This window comes from Barbus barbus, assembly GCF_936440315.1.
Source record: "Barbus barbus genome assembly, chromosome: 28".
NCBI classification, from domain to species: domain Eukaryota; kingdom Metazoa; phylum Chordata; class Actinopteri; order Cypriniformes; family Cyprinidae; genus Barbus; species Barbus barbus.
The window spans coordinates 4,736,069-4,755,868 of NC_136756.1; the positions used below are offsets into that span (position 1 = coordinate 4,736,069).

The 19,800-nt window shown below is 38.3% G+C and overlaps 1 protein-coding gene across 1 annotated transcript in view; it reads right to left on the reverse strand.

Annotated features, from left to right (window-relative positions):
* Window positions 1-2,945: 2,945 nt before the first annotated feature.
* The window catches only part of LOC306848233 (serine/threonine-protein kinase mTOR-like), a 115,731-nt gene continuing 98,876 nt past the window's right edge, over window positions 2,946-19,800 (reverse strand). The window contains exons 48-58 of the mRNA XM_079382652.1: window positions 17,904-18,051; window positions 17,321-17,443; window positions 16,743-16,825; window positions 16,567-16,639; window positions 16,394-16,468; window positions 15,881-16,016; window positions 11,102-11,167; window positions 10,736-10,816; window positions 3,993-4,073; window positions 3,743-3,848; window positions 2,946-3,612 (exon numbers count right to left, since the gene is read on the reverse strand). Coding sequence (XP_079238778.1) covers window positions 3,597-3,612; window positions 3,743-3,848; window positions 3,993-4,073; window positions 10,736-10,816; window positions 11,102-11,167; window positions 15,881-16,016; window positions 16,394-16,468; window positions 16,567-16,639; window positions 16,743-16,825; window positions 17,321-17,443; window positions 17,904-18,051 — 988 coding nt within the window. The 3' untranslated portion in view covers window positions 2,946-3,596. The remainder of the gene's footprint in view (window positions 3,613-3,742; window positions 3,849-3,992; window positions 4,074-10,735; window positions 10,817-11,101; window positions 11,168-15,880; window positions 16,017-16,393; window positions 16,469-16,566; window positions 16,640-16,742; window positions 16,826-17,320; window positions 17,444-17,903; window positions 18,052-19,800) is intronic.

Genomic DNA, 19,800 nt, shown 5'->3' on the forward strand with positions numbered 1-19,800 from the left:
AAAGCACACATTTTTAAAACGATTTTTAAAAGCCCGCTACGTATATAATAATATCCCTGCTAACACAAGACGTAACCAGGACGTCGTATGCACGTCATCCCATTACCAACTCACAACGTCATCAGTACGTCCTCCTAAAGTAACAAGATAACCAAGAACGTCCCAGATAGGTACTCTAATCCTAATATGTTGGTAACTTCATGATTTACTGACAACGTAACTGCAACGTCGTATGCACGTAATCTGTGTACGTTCTTTATATGCTCTCTGATAATGCTGCTTAATTAAACTCCAGACACAAGATTGACCGTTCCTTAAAGATAAAATGTGTTTCTTTTCACCAAATCAAATATGGACGACTACTTTTAATATAGGAAGTGAATGTAGAAATAGTTTCAAGTTATGTCACCGCACAACCTGCACATCCCATAGATTATTTGTTATTAATATTCGCAAACTATATATTAATATACTGTATATTTGGCATGGCAGTGGGTTATCTGGTTGAAAACACTTGCGCTGTATTATAATAATAATTATAAAACAATCATTTATATAATATTAATATGCCTATAATGCATCCTTAAAAACGTATTAAACATCTCAGTAGTTCAAACACCATAATAAACTAATCTGAGCGTACGCACACTTTATAAATGAGGCCCCAGATCCAGCCCACATCTGGCACATGTAGAATGATGATCTGGCCCACATGTAGCATGGAATGATTGCGCTTGGGCGGGCCGCTGCTGTTTGCCAGATCTGGGCCACAAGTAGGCTACAGCAATGCCACATAGCCAAGAGCAAAGAAATAAACCACACTGGACCTTTTCTGAGGCACAAAATCTTAATATATTATTTATAGTCCTCTCAGCTTGTCTAAGACTGTTATCAATCAAATTTACTGAAGGAAAGAAGAGAACAGGAAAAAAGAGACAAACAGAAACTCAAGAACTGCAACTGTCTGCAGCCAAAGCCTGATGAATTTAGCTGAAGATAAAATACACTAAATCTCTGAAGATCTTGGCAGAGGAGGATTAAACAACTCCCCAAGCAGCATTACCACTTCTTACTAACCAGACAGACTTTATTTGTGTTAGAAGTTCTTATTGAGAATTAACAGGGATTTAACAATTTAACGTTTGTTTCATTTGAGCTCACCCTAATGGTGATGCTGGGTTCTTAACTCTTATTACAATTAGTTTGTCTTTGCGATGGTGTATTTATTGAATACATTTGCAGTAGCAAATAAAAATAAAATCAGATCTATTCACTAGTGTTTCTAATTCATTAACTGACTCTTACTTGTGTTGTGCCAGTAACACATCTGCTGTATGAAACTTCAGTGTAAAACCAACAAAATTGCAGAACCAGATAGATTAAAAAAACAAACAAAAGGTATATATATCCACTTACAAATAAATTCATCATAAATCAACACATGAACCTCAACAATGTTGACACTAAAAAGTGTAACGTTGCAATGCATGCTGGGTACCATATGTTCATATGTTATTTGCTGATATAGGTATGTCAGTCCTAATAGCCTTTTTTTCCCATATATTTTCAAACTGATGTTGCAACTCACTTTGTAATAACACAATTTGTAATGTGAAAACATTGAATTACCCAATTTTGAAACTCAAATGCTTCACTGAATTTTCTTGACAAAGTTTATTGTTGAGTGTTCATGAGATGGATTGACTGAGGGAAGAAACTGTTCCTGTGTCTGGTTGTTCTGGTGCTCAGAGCTCTGTAGCGTCGACCAGACGGTAACAGTTCAAAGAGGGAGTGTGCTGGATGTGAGGGTCCAGAGAGATTTTATCAGCCCTTTTGCTCACTCAGTTCTTGGAGAGTGGGGAGGGTTGTACCAATGATTCTCTCAGCAGTCCGGACTACCCTCCGTAGTCTTCTGAGGTCAGATTTGGTAGCTGAGCTGAACCAGACAGTTATTGAAGTGCAGAGGATGGATTCAATGATGGCAGAGTAGAACTGTTTCAGCAGCTCCTGTAGCAGGTTTAACTTCCTCAGCTGGTGAAGGAAGTACAAACTCAGCTGGGTCTTTTTTTACAATAGACTCAATGTGAATGTCCCACTTCAGGTCCTGAGAGATGGTGGTGCCCAGGAATCTGAATGACTCCACTGCAGTCACAGTGCTGTTCATGATGGTGAGTGGGGGGAGAGCAGGGGGGTTTCTCCACGATCATCTCCGTTTTCGAGCGTGTTAAGCTCCAGGTCTTTGTGACTGCACCATACAGCCAGCTCCTTAACCTCCTGTCTGTAAGCAGACTCGTCACCGTCCTGAATGAGGCCGGTCAGTGTGGTTTCCCTAATCAAACACACCTCATTTACTCCATCAGCTCGAATTATCCTATCAGCTCAGTATGATTAACAGTAAGTATGACTGTTGCTTAATCCAATAAGGTACTGAGTCCTGTTTTATAATTCACTTACTCGGGTATACCATCAGCAAGAGATGATAGGTATCGATTTTCAATGTTCTTTCAAATCTGTGTAGAATAGGAGTGAAAATGCATTCAATGAAATATTTTGCTGTTTTTCCAAGTCTCCAACTGATTAAGAGACGAGAGCTTGCACATCCTTTGCCATCTTGCCTTCATCTCTTAATAATCTTGAAAACTTCTCAATGAAACAACTCTTCATCTGCAATAGTTATAACTCAAGACTTACCTCCACCTCCCCAGGGATTGACATCAGGAGGAATGGCATCTGCTTTCTACTCCTTCATGGCATTCAGCTAACACCATCGTAGTTTTGCTCCTACTTATTTTTCCTCTCACTCACAATCTACCAAGGGATATGATTGTTGTGCAAAAAAGTATTTTCTTTGCAAAATGCCTCTCGAGTCAAGAAGTTCAAGTATATGATCTGCTGCAGAATTTCTTCAATGAACGCTACACTATATAAAACTACATACAAAATTAAACTTGTTCTTGGCTATGTGTATTTTCCTAATCAAACACACCTTTACCCAATCAGCTCGATTTAATAAAAGTGAAAATTCATTTTGATAACAGCAAGCATATTTTTCCAAATACTGAGCACAGCTACAGCGCATGGAGTTTGCTGCAAAACTGGAACATTGACATATATTGCTAATGGAGGAGAAAGTGTATATAAGATTTTGTCAGCATTAACTATTCATGTTTTCATATAAATCTCCATCCACATTTCTACTGTGGTGAACATTTAAACATCTCACTTTAATGTTTCATTTTCTAAGTTCTAATTTTTATTTAACTCTTTGATTTGTTTGGTGGTATTTGACCTGGACAATTCTTGGTAGTTCTTCTGAGTTCAGGCAATCAACAGAGCAGTTATCTTAACAGTTACAAATCATTTCAAGTAACAAAAATTAGTGACAATGTTACACACATAGCAAAACACAAGATGACATTCTTCAGATTTTTCTGAGGTTGCTTGAAGTGATCGACAATCACAACTTTAATTTTCACATATGCTCACATTTTTCCAAATCAACCTCAGTTTTGAAGCTCTGTGTTTACGTCATCATCCCAGGTGAATTTTACAGTAAAATACATAAAAAGAAAGCAGGAACAATGCAGAAAGAAGCTCTACCAAAAAGGGCACCTAAAGAGAATAAGAGAAAAAAAGACTGTAAACACACAAAACCATATCACAGCATACAATTACACATTCTGAGCTATGCCATATAAATTAATATTTGTGCAATTTTTCAGCAATAAAATAAAACACATACCATCCAATGTAACACTGGCACAGGTTTTCATGCGAAGTAGCTTGTTTGATGAGCAGCTCCACTTGAGTTGGTACGTCCAAAGTCTCATCATGGGAAAAGTCTCGTCCTAGAAGAAGTCAATTCACATAAATACATTATTATTTGTTTTACTACCTGATGATTTGTTATAATGAATGATAGTGCTAGAAGTGTGTATTGTCACTTAGAAATTAATGTGTTAGTGCTCTGAGAGTGAATAAGTTTTGCTCACCAGTTAGCTTGTCCCGCACCCTGTTGATAATTTGGATGGCTTTCTTGTTCAAGGCCTCAGGCTGCACAAGGCCATCTCCAACTGAAGGAAGAAAATAATAAAGTAACATTTTCAATGATAAACATACTGAAAAACCTGAAACCTGTTCATTAAGCAGATTAAGAGTAAGCAGATTCTTCTTGATGATTCCTTTAAAACTTTTATGGCTTAATTATGTTGGCTTGAGAATGTCAAATCTAGCCCATTGGCAAGGCAAGGTTGACTGCTACTCTTGAATGCACTTTGAAATTTACGTGGCAAAAATATCAAAGTGCATTTTCGTGAGTATCAGCATAGTAAAGAGTGTAAAAAGTGCTTACACACGTGGTCAGAATTGTTGGTACCCTTGGTAAATATGATAAAGAAGGCTGATTAAAAAGTGATTATTGTCAATTTGATTTCACAGATACTATTTAAACTAAACGGAGCTAGACAATGACATCACTGAATTCAATAATTAAATGCATTTAACTGAAAATTAATTTAGTGTTTAATCTTATTATTATACATTACTGACACTCTATCCTCCAATTTGATACTGTTAAGTGCTTTGACACAATCTGTATTGTTAAAAGCGCTGTATAAATAAAGCTGACTTGACTGTGAAAATAAATGTGCATTGTTAATCATTATGCATTGGAAAATATCATTATGAAATAAATGTTTTTTCTCAAATACATGTTGGACACTATTACTGGTACCTCTAGAAATTCTTATGAGTAAAATATATCTGAAATATATTCCCATTCACATTCACAATTTTGAGCACACCAGTGTGATTATGAACATGAAATTATCCAGCCATGGCTTCCTGATTCACAGAAATATAAATAGGAGGGAAAACAAAACAAAACAAAGGCCAAATTCCAAATTAATCATCCATCACAATGAGAAAAACCAAAGAATATATTTCTGATGTGCAGCAAAAGATAATTGAGCTTCACAAATTAGAAAGTGGCTTTAAGAAAAGAGCTAGAGCTGTGAAAATCCCCATTTCCACCATCAGGGCAATAATTAAGAAATTCCAATCAACAGAAAATGTTATGAATCTGCCTGGAAGAGGACGTGTGTCTATATCGTCCTAATGCACGGTGAGAAGGAGAGTTTGAGTGGCTAAAGACCCTCCAAGGATCACAGCTGGAGAATTGCAGAAAAAGCTTGAGTCACCACATGTTGTTTGGGAGGGCTCCAAGAAAAAAAAAGAAAAAAATCAAGAAAAGAAAATGCTTTCACCAAAAATCTCCAGCATATTCTGTTGTCAGACACGATTGGAACTTCAAATGGGCCTGGCTTCTATGGTCAGATGGGCCATGTTTGGATCTTCCAACAGGAAAATAATCCAAAAACAAACCTCAAAAACAACACAAAAATGGGTCACTGAGCACAAAACCAAGCTTCTGGTATAGCCATTCCAGTCCTCTGACCTGAACCCTGTAGAAAATGAGTGAGGTGAACTGAAGAGAAGAAGCACCATCATGGAGCTGTGAATCTAAAGGGTCTGGAGTGATTCTGGATGAAGGGATGGTCTCTGATGGTCTTTAACCTCCAGGCACTATAGGAGAAAACGCCAATTCTATTTTGGCAAACGGAAATGTCAAAATTACTGAATAAAAGGGTACCGTTAATTGTGTCCAATGTGTATTAGAGAAAAACACTTATTTCATAATTATATTTCCCCCCATTTTAAACTCTAATTATCCAATGAAAGATTAGATTTTTGTGAATTTTTAAATAATAGATCAAAAGGATTAACAATGCAGATTTATTTCCACAGCCTTCTTTGATCATATTTACCAAAGGTACAAAAAATACTTTAATAACAAGTGCAAAAGTGGCAAAACAATTAATTTAAGTGTCAGCAGTAGAAGTCGACCTATAAGGTTTTTTCTCTGACCAATATTTAGAAATCAGGGCAGCCTATGGCCGATATATGATGCTGATTTTTTGGGCCGATTTTCTCTTTTTTTCCCTTTATATCAAAAGAGAGTTTGCGTAAATGGTTATTGCAGGGCACAAGATAGTAATATTAGTAGTAGTAGCCTAATTCATAGTAATAATACATGGCTCAAAACTTAAGCACCTTCTCAAAACAGTTCTGAAGCATGCTTTTTTGTTTATGTTTGCTGACAGACACCAGTGTTTCCCGCAGACTAGCAAATGCAAGTTGATTCTCTGCCAGCAGGAGGCGCTGTTGGAGCGTGATATATAGCTGTTTCCCCGGTAACGACTGTAATCAAATAAGCGCTACTTTATCATCCATTACAGGAAAGACCAAATGAAAATTGGCATCAAAGCTTTTCTGAAGAAAACGGACGGTTCTTTTAAAAGATACATTCATATAAAAACACCCGCGCAGCATTTTATTCAACGAAGTATAAGCCTTTTGGAAAATCTAATTGTAGCGGTCAGTTTTGATATTGTGACAAGCCGCCACAAATAAATGTATACACTGGGCACTGCTATAAGACAAATTGCCATAATATAAGTGATAGCAAAACAAAACAAAAAAAATTAAAATATTAGCGGTGAAATGTCGCCCGATTATGTCAAACGTCAAACGCTCACTGGATGTCATGACAACAAATGTCATGAAGGAAAAGTTTCAATATCTCGCCTGCAATTTCGGACCTTCTCCAAAAAGACATAAAAAAATAAGAATAAATAAACAAATGATTTACAAGTTTAACGTGCGTTTATCGAAGTAGGAAATATAATTAGTGTTCTTGAAATATGAAATAGAAGCGGGTCCGGATTGAATTCCCTCCGGGTCCGGATCCGGACCGGAGTCCGGACTTTGAGAAGCACTGGCCTAGGGCTATCTATCTATCTATCTATGCAAGGTGGTGTTTGGGATGTGTGGGGGGGCACTGGGGCCCCAACTTCAATGAACCAGCTTTGGGAGGGCTCAGCTTGCAAAAGGTTGAGAACCCCTGGTGTAGACCAGGATTAAGGCAGTAGTTGGTGAATCCAGCTGTCAGATGAAACTCCTCGAGATGAGGGTAAATCAGGCATGGTGTAGAGTGCAGATGCCATTTGAGTTTGATGATGCAATGTGGTCTTGAGTGAGTCCATATAGTTGACATTAGCTCTGCATTGTTGCCTCTTGTGAAGAGCAGCTTTGGCACTGGCCGTTGTCGACAGGTGCAGGGTGTCTCTTAGAAAAGGGGGTGTGGCTCAGAGTGGGGCCAGGTTCCCTCCCTTCCTTTGAAGGCGTGTGGATGAGGGTTTGGCCACGCTGTCTGTGTGTCACACTGTCGCCGTCCGTTCCCCTTTTGTGTAAGCTGGTACTGCAGACTCATATTTTTACCAGAGTAAACCTCTGGTGTGGTTTGGCCGGAGGCTCTTGCACCTTACAGGGGGCTGCAAGGTTTGTGAAGGCCAATTTGATGTGTGCTTGGTGAGTGCCTTGAAGAGTGTGAGAGTTCAGGCCATATCCAAATCTCTGTGAGATTTTCCCGTGACCTTGGTGACCTGACAGTCTGTCTGGGTGACCTGTCTGCCTGCAGTGGCAGGGGTTCTCGCACTTCAGCCCGGGGTTTCGGCTGTTTCAATTTCAGCAAAGGGTCAATGTGACCCAGCAGCTCTTTATTACTGAGAAAGAGGTATGCATGTATGACTGCATGTGATAGCATATTATTCGGTTTTATTTAATCATTGAAACATTCAAGGTTTGTTTTACTTTATTTATTTGTGCTTATACTAATGGAAAACACTAGCTTCCCTTTTATGCTAATAATTTCTATTGTGTGTTCTTATCAAATATTTGTTGGTGAATTGCATTTTGTGGGAGTCGAATGTTGAATATAATTGAATATAACAATTTTTTTGGTTTCAGGTAAATGTTCATATGGTGATTGAAATAATGATAAAAGCATGTTGATGTCACACAGCAATGTGTCTTGAAAAAGGCCGATCCAAAGGGCTGAAAGGAGCCAGCGAAGGGCAAGGCCAAAGGAATGGCTGGCTTTGGTGTAGCAGGCAGGAGAGGAAGGTTCGGTGTGAACATCAATATCAAACAAGTGTTGGGTTAAGAGACATGCTTGGTGTTAAACTGGACCAGTGGCGATCAAGACAACTCTGCGCTGGATGGGAGCAGTGGCGATGAAGAGCAGACTGTGCTGCTTGGGACTTCCAGAGCCAAAAAAGGTTCATGAGCGGGAACTAGTGGGGAAAGCAATATTCATCTTCCTTTTCATGGTCTGGTATTTTGTATTGTTTGAGTCCAAAGATGATGAAAAATATATGCAAAGTTGTTCAAATAGTTTATTAAATAAAACAAAACATACATCCGAAAGGGTTTAATAAAGGAAAATTGACACAAACTGTGTCTTATTTGTACTTTTAATGTTTTGCTTTAACTGCATAGTATCAAAAACGCCAAAAAAATGGTAACTACTGGGCTAGCTGATTTCTAATAGTTTTATAAGATATATATATATATTGTGACGAGTCGGCTGCCTCCCCCCTGTCCATCATCACCACCCCATCCCGTATTCGCCGCCCTTCACCAGGCTCCCGACGGGAGTGGGTGTGTGAGAGAGGAGGGGCGCTGAACACGCAGGGCTGGCGGCGTGTGATGAGGCGCACCTGACGTGAATAGAGCCTCATCACCGCCACTGTTTAAACGCCGAGCGCGCCTCTCCTCGGGAGACCGGTCTCTTCCCCGTGCATGCACGCTGGTGTCCTCGTGGGTCCAGGAAGGGTGCGTCGAGGAGGACTGCTGCACCCGTTAGGCGGCTGACGGGCCAGGATGCCGGGCCGCCGAATCCCCCAGAAGCGCCGGGAACCCAGGAGATGGACGAAGCCGCGCAAGAGATGCCGCCGCCACTCGCTCCCGGCCCCGAGAGGGGAGCGCGTGCGGCCACCGGACTCCGCCCCTTCCCTGGACCCTTCCCTGACGAACACTACCCTCCTTCACTAGCCCCGCGGCACAACGAGGACACCAGATTCCCCGTTTATTTGGACACTTTTCCCCCTTTGGACACTTTTGTACATTTTTTATTGTTTAATAAAAACCTCTCCGAGGCCTGATGCCACACCCACTGTGTCTGTCATTGGCTCCTCCCGCCACAATATATATATATATATATATATATAGAACAAAAAGCTGAGAAAACCACAAATCACACATCTGTATTATATTCAGAACGATGATAGAGCATAGTTGGAGATGAACATACTGTAGATGGTGTAGACCCTCAAAGCTTGCACAGTCCTATACTACCTCCTGGGTCGAGATTTCAATCGGTAAAGTTAGGCAGTTTTGATTTATGTGCCGTTTAATGTTTGACAATCGCATTATTTTACATATGTAATATCTTATTTCTGCTTCTGTTGTTTATGTGCATGCAGTAGTTTTTTTTGTAAGCTGGATGGATTCTGTTTGAGACTGTTTTTAATCGGCTCAATCGGCTGAAAAAACATTTTGACACATTAGTTAAGGTAACGCTTTAGTTAAACTTCCATAACACTGCATTTATTTGATCAAACATACATTACAAACAGTAATATTGTGAAATATTATTATAATTTAAAATAAAACTTTTTTTTATGTGTACGTTATTATTCCTGTTGTGGCAAAGCTGAATTTTCATCAGCCATTACTACACACTTAAGTGTCACACGAGCCTTCAGAAATCATTCTAATATGCTGATTTATTATCAGCGTTGGAAACAGTTGTGCTGCCTAATAATTTATTTTTTCGGAACCTGTGAGACTTTTTTTTTTCCAGGATGAAGCCCTATGCCAGAATCCTATTCACAAGGCTTTGGATTTTTAATGCATCTATTGGTTCACACATTACAAAGGTTGGTCTGCACTCTTTAAAACTCTTAATGTGCTTGTAGATTAATTGATTAACTATAATCAATCTGATGTTGTTTGCTATATAATCATTGAGAGACACAGAATTGTCAGATCCGAAAGTTTGATCTTTTTATCTCCTGCTTTAATTTCAATAAAATAATTAATGAGTGCAGACCAACTTTTGTACTGTGTTAAGAAATATAGATTTTGGCACCTTATTCAGCTGGGGGAGCACAGTGATTTGCATGGATTAAATGCATCTATTGATGAATAAAACTTATCAAGTTTGCCAGAAAATAATAATCATTTGGTTGTTTATCAGGTCTAGAGGACAAAACCCGTTGTTTAAAGTCGTGACGTATTGTCAAGTATGGTGACCCATACTCGAAATTGGTGCTCTGCGTTTAACCCATCCAAGTGCACACACACAGCAGTGAGTAGTGAACAAATCCACACACACACACACACACACACACACCGTGAACACACACCCGGAGCAGTGGGCAGCCATGCTGCAGCGCCCGGGGAGCAATTGGGGGTTCGGTGCCTTGCTCAAGGGCACCTCAGTCGTGGTATTGAGGGTGGAGAGAGCGCTGTACATTCACTCCCCCCACCTACAATTCCTGCCGGCCCGAGACTCGAACCCGCAACCTTTGGATTACGAGTCCGACTCTCTAACCATTAGGCCACGACTTCCCCACATAAGTGGCATAAGACTGATAACGTAGGTAAAACCTGTTCTGTTTTTGACAGGTAGTCTAAAGGAACAGAATTTAAAAATGCCAACTTAATTCAGACCAAAATCACTTAATAATCATGAGTTCTGAGCTTGTAAATTAGAACCACCCAGGAGGACTTGAAAGCAGAATGACTTTAAGGACTGTCTTCAAGAACTTACTGAAGGAGTGAATTGACTCAGGCACTGTAGTCCCAGGCTTTTTGAGGGTTGTTTCTCCCAGGTCAATACCCTCCATGGCTTCTACATGAAACATACCAAAAAGACACCACAAAAATTAATCTATTACCAAGAACATGCATTAGTTTTGGTGGAAATTCCGGATGAGTATTTTAGAAGTCACTTTGTCATTACGGGACTGTCCGAAATGTGTGTAAATAAAAGCATTATTTATGGGAAAGCTCCGACACTGTAAACAAAATCTTGTGAACAACTTTTTTCTGTAATCTCCCTGCTCATCAGTTTTACAGGGGAGTTTACACCTACTATAACACTATTAATTAGAATGGGATAAAGTCAAAGACTCACCAACAGACTGTCCTGCCGTGTAGGAGTCAGTTCTGGTCCTGGAGCGCTTGTTTCCTTTAGTGTTTGCTGTAGGAGAGAAAAGAAACTTCCAGTTACTTGACAAACTTTACTTTTTTCACAAACAAAAGGCTGACTATCAACCTAACATCAATATTTTAGGTTGATATTTTCAAATATATTAAAAAGTAATAAACGAAAATGGTATAAATGTAAATAAATAAAATGAATAAAAACACATTCCTTTTGACATTTCTATTAGCTACTGTACACAGGTCACTAGGGCACCAACAATGTTGTCAAGTAAAGCGTCAAAAGTCTTTCTAGAAAACACAACATTTTCTAACGACCTTATGTGAATTCAAAATACTTCACGAAATATGCAGAGTAACAAGTACATAAATTAACAAATTAAAAGCCACATTTTGAAAGCCACATTTCTAGCATTTGTAAAACTGCATTTTTCCATCTCAAAAATATATCTAAATTACGCCCTATGCTCTCAATGTCAAATGCCGAAATGTTAATTCATGCGTTCATGACCTAGAGGCTCGATTATTGCAATGCTTTATTTGGGTGGTTGTTCTGCACGCTTAATAAACTCCAGCTGGTTCAAAATGCAGCAGCTAGAGTTCTTACTAGAACAAGGAAGTATGACCATATTAGCCCGGTTCTGTCTACACTGCACTGGCTCTCTATTAAACTCTGTATAGATCAGAAGTAGGCAACGTCAGTCCAGGAGTGCCGCTGTCCTGTAGAGTTTAGCTCCAACCCTAATCAAACACACCTGAACAAGCTAATCATGGTCTTCAGAATTACAAGGGTTACAGGCAGGTGAGGTTTTTTTCAGGGTTGGAGCTAAACTCTGCAGGACATCGGCACTCCTGGACTGACGTTGCCTTCTTCTGATCTATACGGAGTTTAATAGGGAGCCAGTGCAGTGTAGACAGAACCGGGCTAATATGGTCATACTTCCGACACTGCCTACCCCTAGTCTAGATTTATTTTAAAATCTAATTTAAAATCTAATTACTTATAAAGCCCTGAATGGTTTAGCACCTCAGTACCTGAGCGAGCTCTTATCGCATTATAGTCCTCCACGTCCACTGCATTCTCAAAACTCTGGCAATTTGATAATACCTAGAATATCAAAATAAACTGCGGGCGGCAGATCCGTTTCCTATTTAGCGCCCAAACTCTGGAATAATCTACCTAACACTGTTCGGGAGGCAGGCACACTCTGTCAGTTTAAATCTAGATTAAAGACACATCGCTTTAACCTGGCTTACACATAAATCACGAACACATTTCTATTATTCAAGTCCATTAAAGGATTGTTAGGCTGCATTAATTAGGTCAACCGGAACCGGGAACACTTCCCATAACACACAATGTACTCGTTACATCGTAAGAAGAATGGCATCTACGCTAATATTAGTCTGTTTCTTTCTTATTCCAAGATCACCATAGCCACCGATCCAGTCCATATCCAAATCAGATGGTAGATCAGCACCTAGATATGACCTCTACAGCCCTGAACGTCAGCGGAGACAGGACACTTAGATAAGCCCCAGAGACAGATCCCCAGTGAAGACCTTGTCACCTAGACCAGTGGTTCCCAAACTAGGCTGAGGGATAGTTTATAGTCAGCAGATTATTTTGCAATATGATAAAGACTACACTGCATAATTTTCCCGCTTATCATGAGGCCACTTGCCTAAAAAGGAAATAATTGAACGCAAAATATTAATTTGACATATTTTAATGACCTCAACATAACTCACAGTACCCGCTTGAGAGCTCCGTTATCAGTTGTAGCAGTTGTGGTTACATCAATAACAGACCACTAGATGGCGCGATTGAAGAATCAGAGTTGTATTGCAGGGAGACATGTAGAAATATAAAGCCGCTTTTCCACGAAATTACCTGGAACAATATGTCCCAGGAACTTTTTTCCCCCAGACCTGTTGTTGTCTGCGTTTCCATCGTGGTCTAAAGTACCGAGAAGATTCATAACGTAACGTTAGATCTGCGCGCGTTTCTCAATACCAAGTACACAAATTTCGGACTTGCATCCTCGGTAGTTCGGACTTCACGAGACTTGGGAGTGTGAATCCCGCGGACGGAACGACGCAAGTCCAGTAATTCTGCAAAGAGCAGCGTACTTGATAACATCAGTCTTGGCTGCTGCAATCTTCCTCACTGTATTTACAGACGAAATATATCAAACACCACTGCCTCTTTTTGGTTTCATTTAAACATATTAATAGCCGCAGTAATGTAGTTCAGGGAACGTACATACATTACAATGAAACGGAATATTATATCAATATTGCCTGTTTTGTTCATTTTAACATATCAATAGATCAATAGAATAAAGACCAAAGATTACCTGTTAGATTTACCCAAAAAGAACTATATCTTATGTTTAACCATTATAGAGACATCAGAGCCAGCGGCAAATGTCAGAAGCACTAGCCGAGGTTATGCTCCTCTCGTCGACAAATGCATGACAATAAACTGATGTCCCGTTCTATTTCTGACGAACTCCAGCGCTCTGACACAAAGGACAATTTCAAATATTCATAAGAGAATCGTGAAATTTTTTTTTCCTTAAAATTATTAAGCAGCACAAATGTTTACAACATTGATATTAATCAGAAATGATTACAAATCAGCATATTAGAATGATTTGTAAAGGATCATGTGACACTGAAGACTGGCGTATTGATGATGAAAATTCAGCTTTGATCACAGGAATAAAGTAGCCTATATGTTAAAACATTCAAATAGATATTTTAAATTGACAATATGTCACAATATTGCAGTGTTTACTGTATTTTTAACAAATAAATGTAGCCTTGGTGAGCATAAGAGACCCCCCCCCCCCCCCCCAAAAAAAGGGGGGGTGGAGGGTCTTGAAAATATTTTTCTTTACAAAAGGGGCCCGGCAGAAAAAGTTTGGGAACCACCGACTAGACGGGCCAACGGGACAAGACCTCGGGAACCAGATGAGTCCTCGGCACAAACTGTTGGTTCGTCTGGCCAAAGAAGAACTGGCCCCCCCGACTGAGCCTGGTTTCTCCCAAGGTTTTTTCTATTCTGTCACCAATGGAGTTTGGTTCCTTGCCGCTGTCGCCTCTGGCTTGCTTAGTTGGGGACGCTTAACTTCCAGCGATATCATCGACTTTATTGAACAAATAGTATTAGAACTGAACTGAGCTAGATGACATCACTGAATTCATCTTTACTATTGTCCTTTTGCATTACCGACACTATTTTCCTATTTGATACTGTAAAGCTGCTTTGACACAATCTGTATTGTTAAAAGCGCTATAGAAATAACAGTGTCTATTTACACTAAGTGCAAATAGCCCATCTTGTTGGCAAAGGCTATTTACACTAACTCCGCCCACTAACGTGTGATTGGGTTAGTCAACAGTAAAAAAAGAAGCTAGTTCAACATCAGTTTTAGTGGAGTAGATGGTAAGGCACATGCTTTTTGACGCGAGCGACCCGAGTTCGAGCCCACCTTTTGCCAAACATTTTTTTCTCCCTTTTCAAATCTCATATCGCATCAGAAAGGCATTTATTTTCAATAAAAATTAAGGAAATAACCAAAAAGTTGAAAATAAAGTATTGGGTAGGGTTAGGGTAGGTGTAGGGAGAGCTTTATTGTCCCAATAAGGTGACATCCATTTAATAAATTTGAATTAAAATTATAATTTACACTCAGTACATTATTATTGCGTACTGTTTTATAATGTACTACAATACTGAGGTGCAGATAATTGCCACTATTTGCAATAAGTAGTATAAATAGCAGCAAATCTTGCTATTTTAACAGTGTAAATAGAATCTATAGCTATTTGCACTTAGTGTAAATAGCATCTGTCACTAAAAAAATATGCTATTTGCATTTAGTGCAAATAGCCGCTGCCTATAAATAAAAGGTGACTTGACTTGATAATTACAGTACATTGGGCTGGAAATTCAAATGTTCGCCTATCAAACATTTTGCTTTTGCACTGTAAAAAACAAACTGTTCTTTCTGCCGTATCACAAATGCATGTCACAAATATAAACCGAAAATTAGCGTATAGGCTACTTGCCTCACAGACATGAGAAATACATCTATTTCATTCAGGACCACTCTGTTAAGCGCATATCTGTGTGACAGACTAAGGCAAGTGTGATGAACTTATATATCTTATTTAATTGTAGTGGGAAGAGTTAGAATCAGCTGAGCGTTAGCTGATGCTGGCTGTCACGCCGAGTCTGCCTGAACTACGTTTGAGCTCCATTCATCACTCAAACGACATAAAAAGCTTTTCTACTTTTAAATGAACCAATTCAAATTAAAAACAAATACTCTCTAATTATGTGATGCGTATGGAAGGTGCATTTCTCTCTAAATGCGCATCCACTGTAATGTGGAGATGACGAGGCTGCATCATCAGCTTTAGTCGACACTGACTCCGAAAATGCATTAATTAAAATACCTCCTTGCCGACACCTACATAGTCATTACTGCCATAGCAGCAACAATGAAAAATCTAATCTCTGTGGTTAGAACAAAAGGTTACGCAACAGCCACTGGCTCATGCCATGTATTAACTGCATTGTCATGATTAGCAGGTTATCTGACTCATAGGCTCACAAAGGTCTCACGACCTCCCAAGTGTCTGACCTTGCACAGTGTATACCCATCTTAAGACTTAACAGGATTGTGTGGCTCTGGTACTTTTAAGTCTTTTGAATATGGAAAAGTTGTGTGCTCACTGTCCATAAGCCTCCAGTTGAGTAATGGGTCGTAGACAAAGGCCTCCAGCACGGCCATGACACTGTCCCTGTGTTCCCGAAGTACCTCCATCACCGTGTGACATGTAATCCGGTAGTTACCATCCAGTCCGGTCACCTGAGAGGAAACATGATCTGTTAGGCAGCCAGAAACAATGCAAGGGCGTTTCAGTCCAATTCTCACTATTAACTAACTACCTATCTTTACTTTAACTATGACTTCAATAAACTCATAATTTGCTGCTTATTAATAGTTAGTAAGGTAGTTAAGTTTAGGTACGGTGTAGGATTAAGAGATCTAAAATATGGTCATGCAGAATAAGGCACTAATATGTGCTTTAAAAATATTAATAAAAAATATATAAATAAAGTAATATGCATGCTAGTTAATAGTGATCACTCTTTTTCCCAGTATCTAGAAGAGTTAAGGCAAGGTGGATTTTTTTTTTTTTTGACTTCAACACTTCAAATACACCCCCATGCAGATCATCTTACCTCCATGGCATTGGTTAACATCCGGGTTAATCTGAAAGGTATTTTCTCAGGGAATTTTTCTCTGGTCATTGCAACCTTAAATATATATATATATAAAAAACAGTCATAAACAAACAAAACTACTGCATGTTGCTTATTTGTTGTTGTTTATAATATATATATAAAAAAACTACCTCAAAACAGTCCCCAAAATCAATATGCAGTATCTTTCCACTGAGCCTGTCCAACATCAGATTAGAAGGATGTCTGTGGTTGGAAGAACAAAGATTAAGCGTGTTATAAATAATGAATGAATAAACTAGTTTGATGTGTGCTGATAAAAAAGCAATAATGCCAGTTTAGTTTGTACCTGTCCCCAAGCCCTAAGATATAGCCAACCATGGACATGACAGCAAGTGAGCGGGTGTAGTTGGTCCTCCTATCAAACCAAACCTGTACAAAGAGATTGACATTTTTATTTTATAAATTAAAATAATAAAAAAGTAATTGATAGAATCTCTTTTTTTAATTTTATTTTGTTCTTAAAACAACTCAATTTCTGTAGATACAATGGTAAAATTAAATGGAATATACATTTCACCACTAACAGAAAAAGTTCTGAATTTAAACAAGCAGCGCTCATATTTAATTAAATCAGAGGCTTTTGAAGTTTAATAATCATATTAGACTATCACGTATCTGCATTACCTCCCCCAAATGTAAGACTTCGCAAAATTATCATTAAAATATTTGTTACACAATTAAAAATATTTAGACATTTAGGGACTTTTTTAATAACATGTGCCCCTAAATACATTTTACAATTTACCCACATCTATTTGGGCACTGAGATGAAGTGACTGGAATCGACTTCGATGACAGAAAATATGACCATATGCTAAACATACAATTTGTTGATGAGAATGAAAGTGAATGATGATTGCAAACCTCTGAGCTGGGACTCTTAAGCCACAGCAGTTTGGCCAGGTCATCTCCTGCTGTATTGTTCACTGCATGCTCAAACACCTCCACCTTCTCCATGAGAGTCAAGTGGTCATAGTCAGGTGCCATCTACCATAAATGACACAGTTTTAGCCAACAGAGATCAGTTTTACTTCTTCAGTTCTTCATGTCCTCCCACACCATGCGCAGTTAGTTTTGTTGTGCCCATGACATATTAACTTGTGGGAACATAATATGACCAAGAGGTAATGACATGCGTATGTCTTGGCCATGAGACCCTATGTTAAGGGAAAATTCACATACTATATAACAATGTAGTATACTAATATAATATAACCATGCCTTAAATGCCACAGTGACTTTTAAGCTTAATCCAAAATAAAATGTAAAATTCATATTTCCATGTTGCTTTATAAAAATTCAAAGACAAAAATTTTCTTTCTCTCTAATAAAATGCACTGCTGAACTGTTCATAGTAAGACCAGGAAAGTGTATTACTAAAATAAAAATGGTCAATTTTGACTTTAATGGCATACAGGAAGCTGTATTTGACAGGTTTGAAACATACCCTAAGCATGATGCGATGTTCAATGTTGAGGAGGATCTTCTTCTTCTCTCGGTAGTCTCGAATCAGTGCATGCAGCGTATCACAGTGAGGAACCCAGCCGATCAGACCAGAGTTGGTGGAGAGAGGAATCACAGCATAGCGCTGAATACTGTTCAAAGACATGTTCATGAGAGGAAAATATGAGCCACACAGTGACAGATATGGCTAATATTTAGAAACAGTAGACTAGCACTGTATAGCGTCCTCCACAAATATTAAAATACTTGGTTTTATCTAAAAAAAAAAAAGTTAATTAATTAAAATTATTTTATTTTTTTTCTCTAAAGCATCTAGAAATCTTTATAAATAAAAATCTAACTGAAGTATCTTTTCATCCATATTGTATGCTTTTAAGTTTGTGTGAACGATTAAAACCTAATCTTACATTTAACTTAAAAAAAATAGATAAACCATGGTTTTACTGGGATTTAAATATCAGGCCAGATTCCTTTAGTCATCACTGCGAAATAGACCTGAAAACAGAATAATTACTTATTTTAATTAACATCAATTCAACAAAACAGATTTAAAAAATCTAGAAACTTTCTGCATGTCAGATCAGTCTTAGATCCCTCGCCATGTGTGGCTCAACCTTTTTACAGAAGAAGATTCAGAGCTTGTTACATTTCTCATTTGTAGGCTGCTTCGGATAAAACCTTCTGCTAAACGAATAAATGTATCAAGTATATTGTATGAGGGGATGTCAGAAACTTAAGTTTTTAAAAATATTTTACATTAATTAACAGTTAGAGTTTTGTGAATATTTTAAAAGACCAAAAGCATGAACATTAAATATTTGAGGAGAGCACTGTAATAGCAGCTCTGCTCAGCAGGTGGCACTGCAGCCTCACAGTTAGAAGGTCCTAGGTTTGAGTTCTGGCTGAGCAAGGAAGCCTATCTGTGTGTAGTTTGTATGTTCCTCTCGGTGTTAGCATGTTTTCTCAGCGTGCTCTGGTTTACTCCACCATCCAAAAGACATGCAGCTTAGGTGGACTGGAGATGATAAATGTCTCATAAAAGTGAGTGTGTTACTGTGTCCCAGCACTGGGGTGTCACGAGTTGCATCTGCTATAAACTTCAGTAGCAAAAACGTTAAAGTATTAAAGTTGGCAAATTCAGTTCAGCTCATTTCTGGGAATCGTTTTAATCTACCCACTTCAAGGAATCGATTCAAAATGCTTATTAAATTTTTAGTTTGTATCATCATTTAAAATGTTCATTGAAGTCTTTTGTGTGTTAAAATGTTTTAGTGGAAATATGCTCATAAGTTTGCATATTTATTGCAGAATCTGCAAGCTGTTTATCATTTTAAAACATAAAAGGGGTCATAAGATATGTTGGAAATTATGTTGCGGGTCCAGCATTTTACATTTAGGACAATTGAGGGACTAAGGCACAACATTACAAAAACATTCACTGATGTTCAAGCAGGCTACACAATATGTTAAGATAAACATTTGATGGTCATGATGTCTGTGTAAATAGTTATTTTGTCTTTTGAGAAATATGTAAATATCTTACGGTTGCAAAAGTTATACTTAATAATATCAAGCCAAACTCTTGCAATACTTATATAACTCCTGAAGGGCAGAAGATATTTGCATATGTGCCAGTAACATGCAAAATACTGTCTGATATACCTGCCATGGTAATACTGTGTATTGGTCAACTACTCATTTTTACTGTATTATATTTCTTGTGTCAAACATTCTGAATCTATTTACCACTGATTTCACTGATCAGAAAAACAAAATGATCTTTTTAAGTAATTTTAGAAAAAATACATAAGGTACCAATACATAATTTGCTTTAGCGATGTCTTGTTTGCCTGATATAATTTGTTTCAAAGAAGAACACT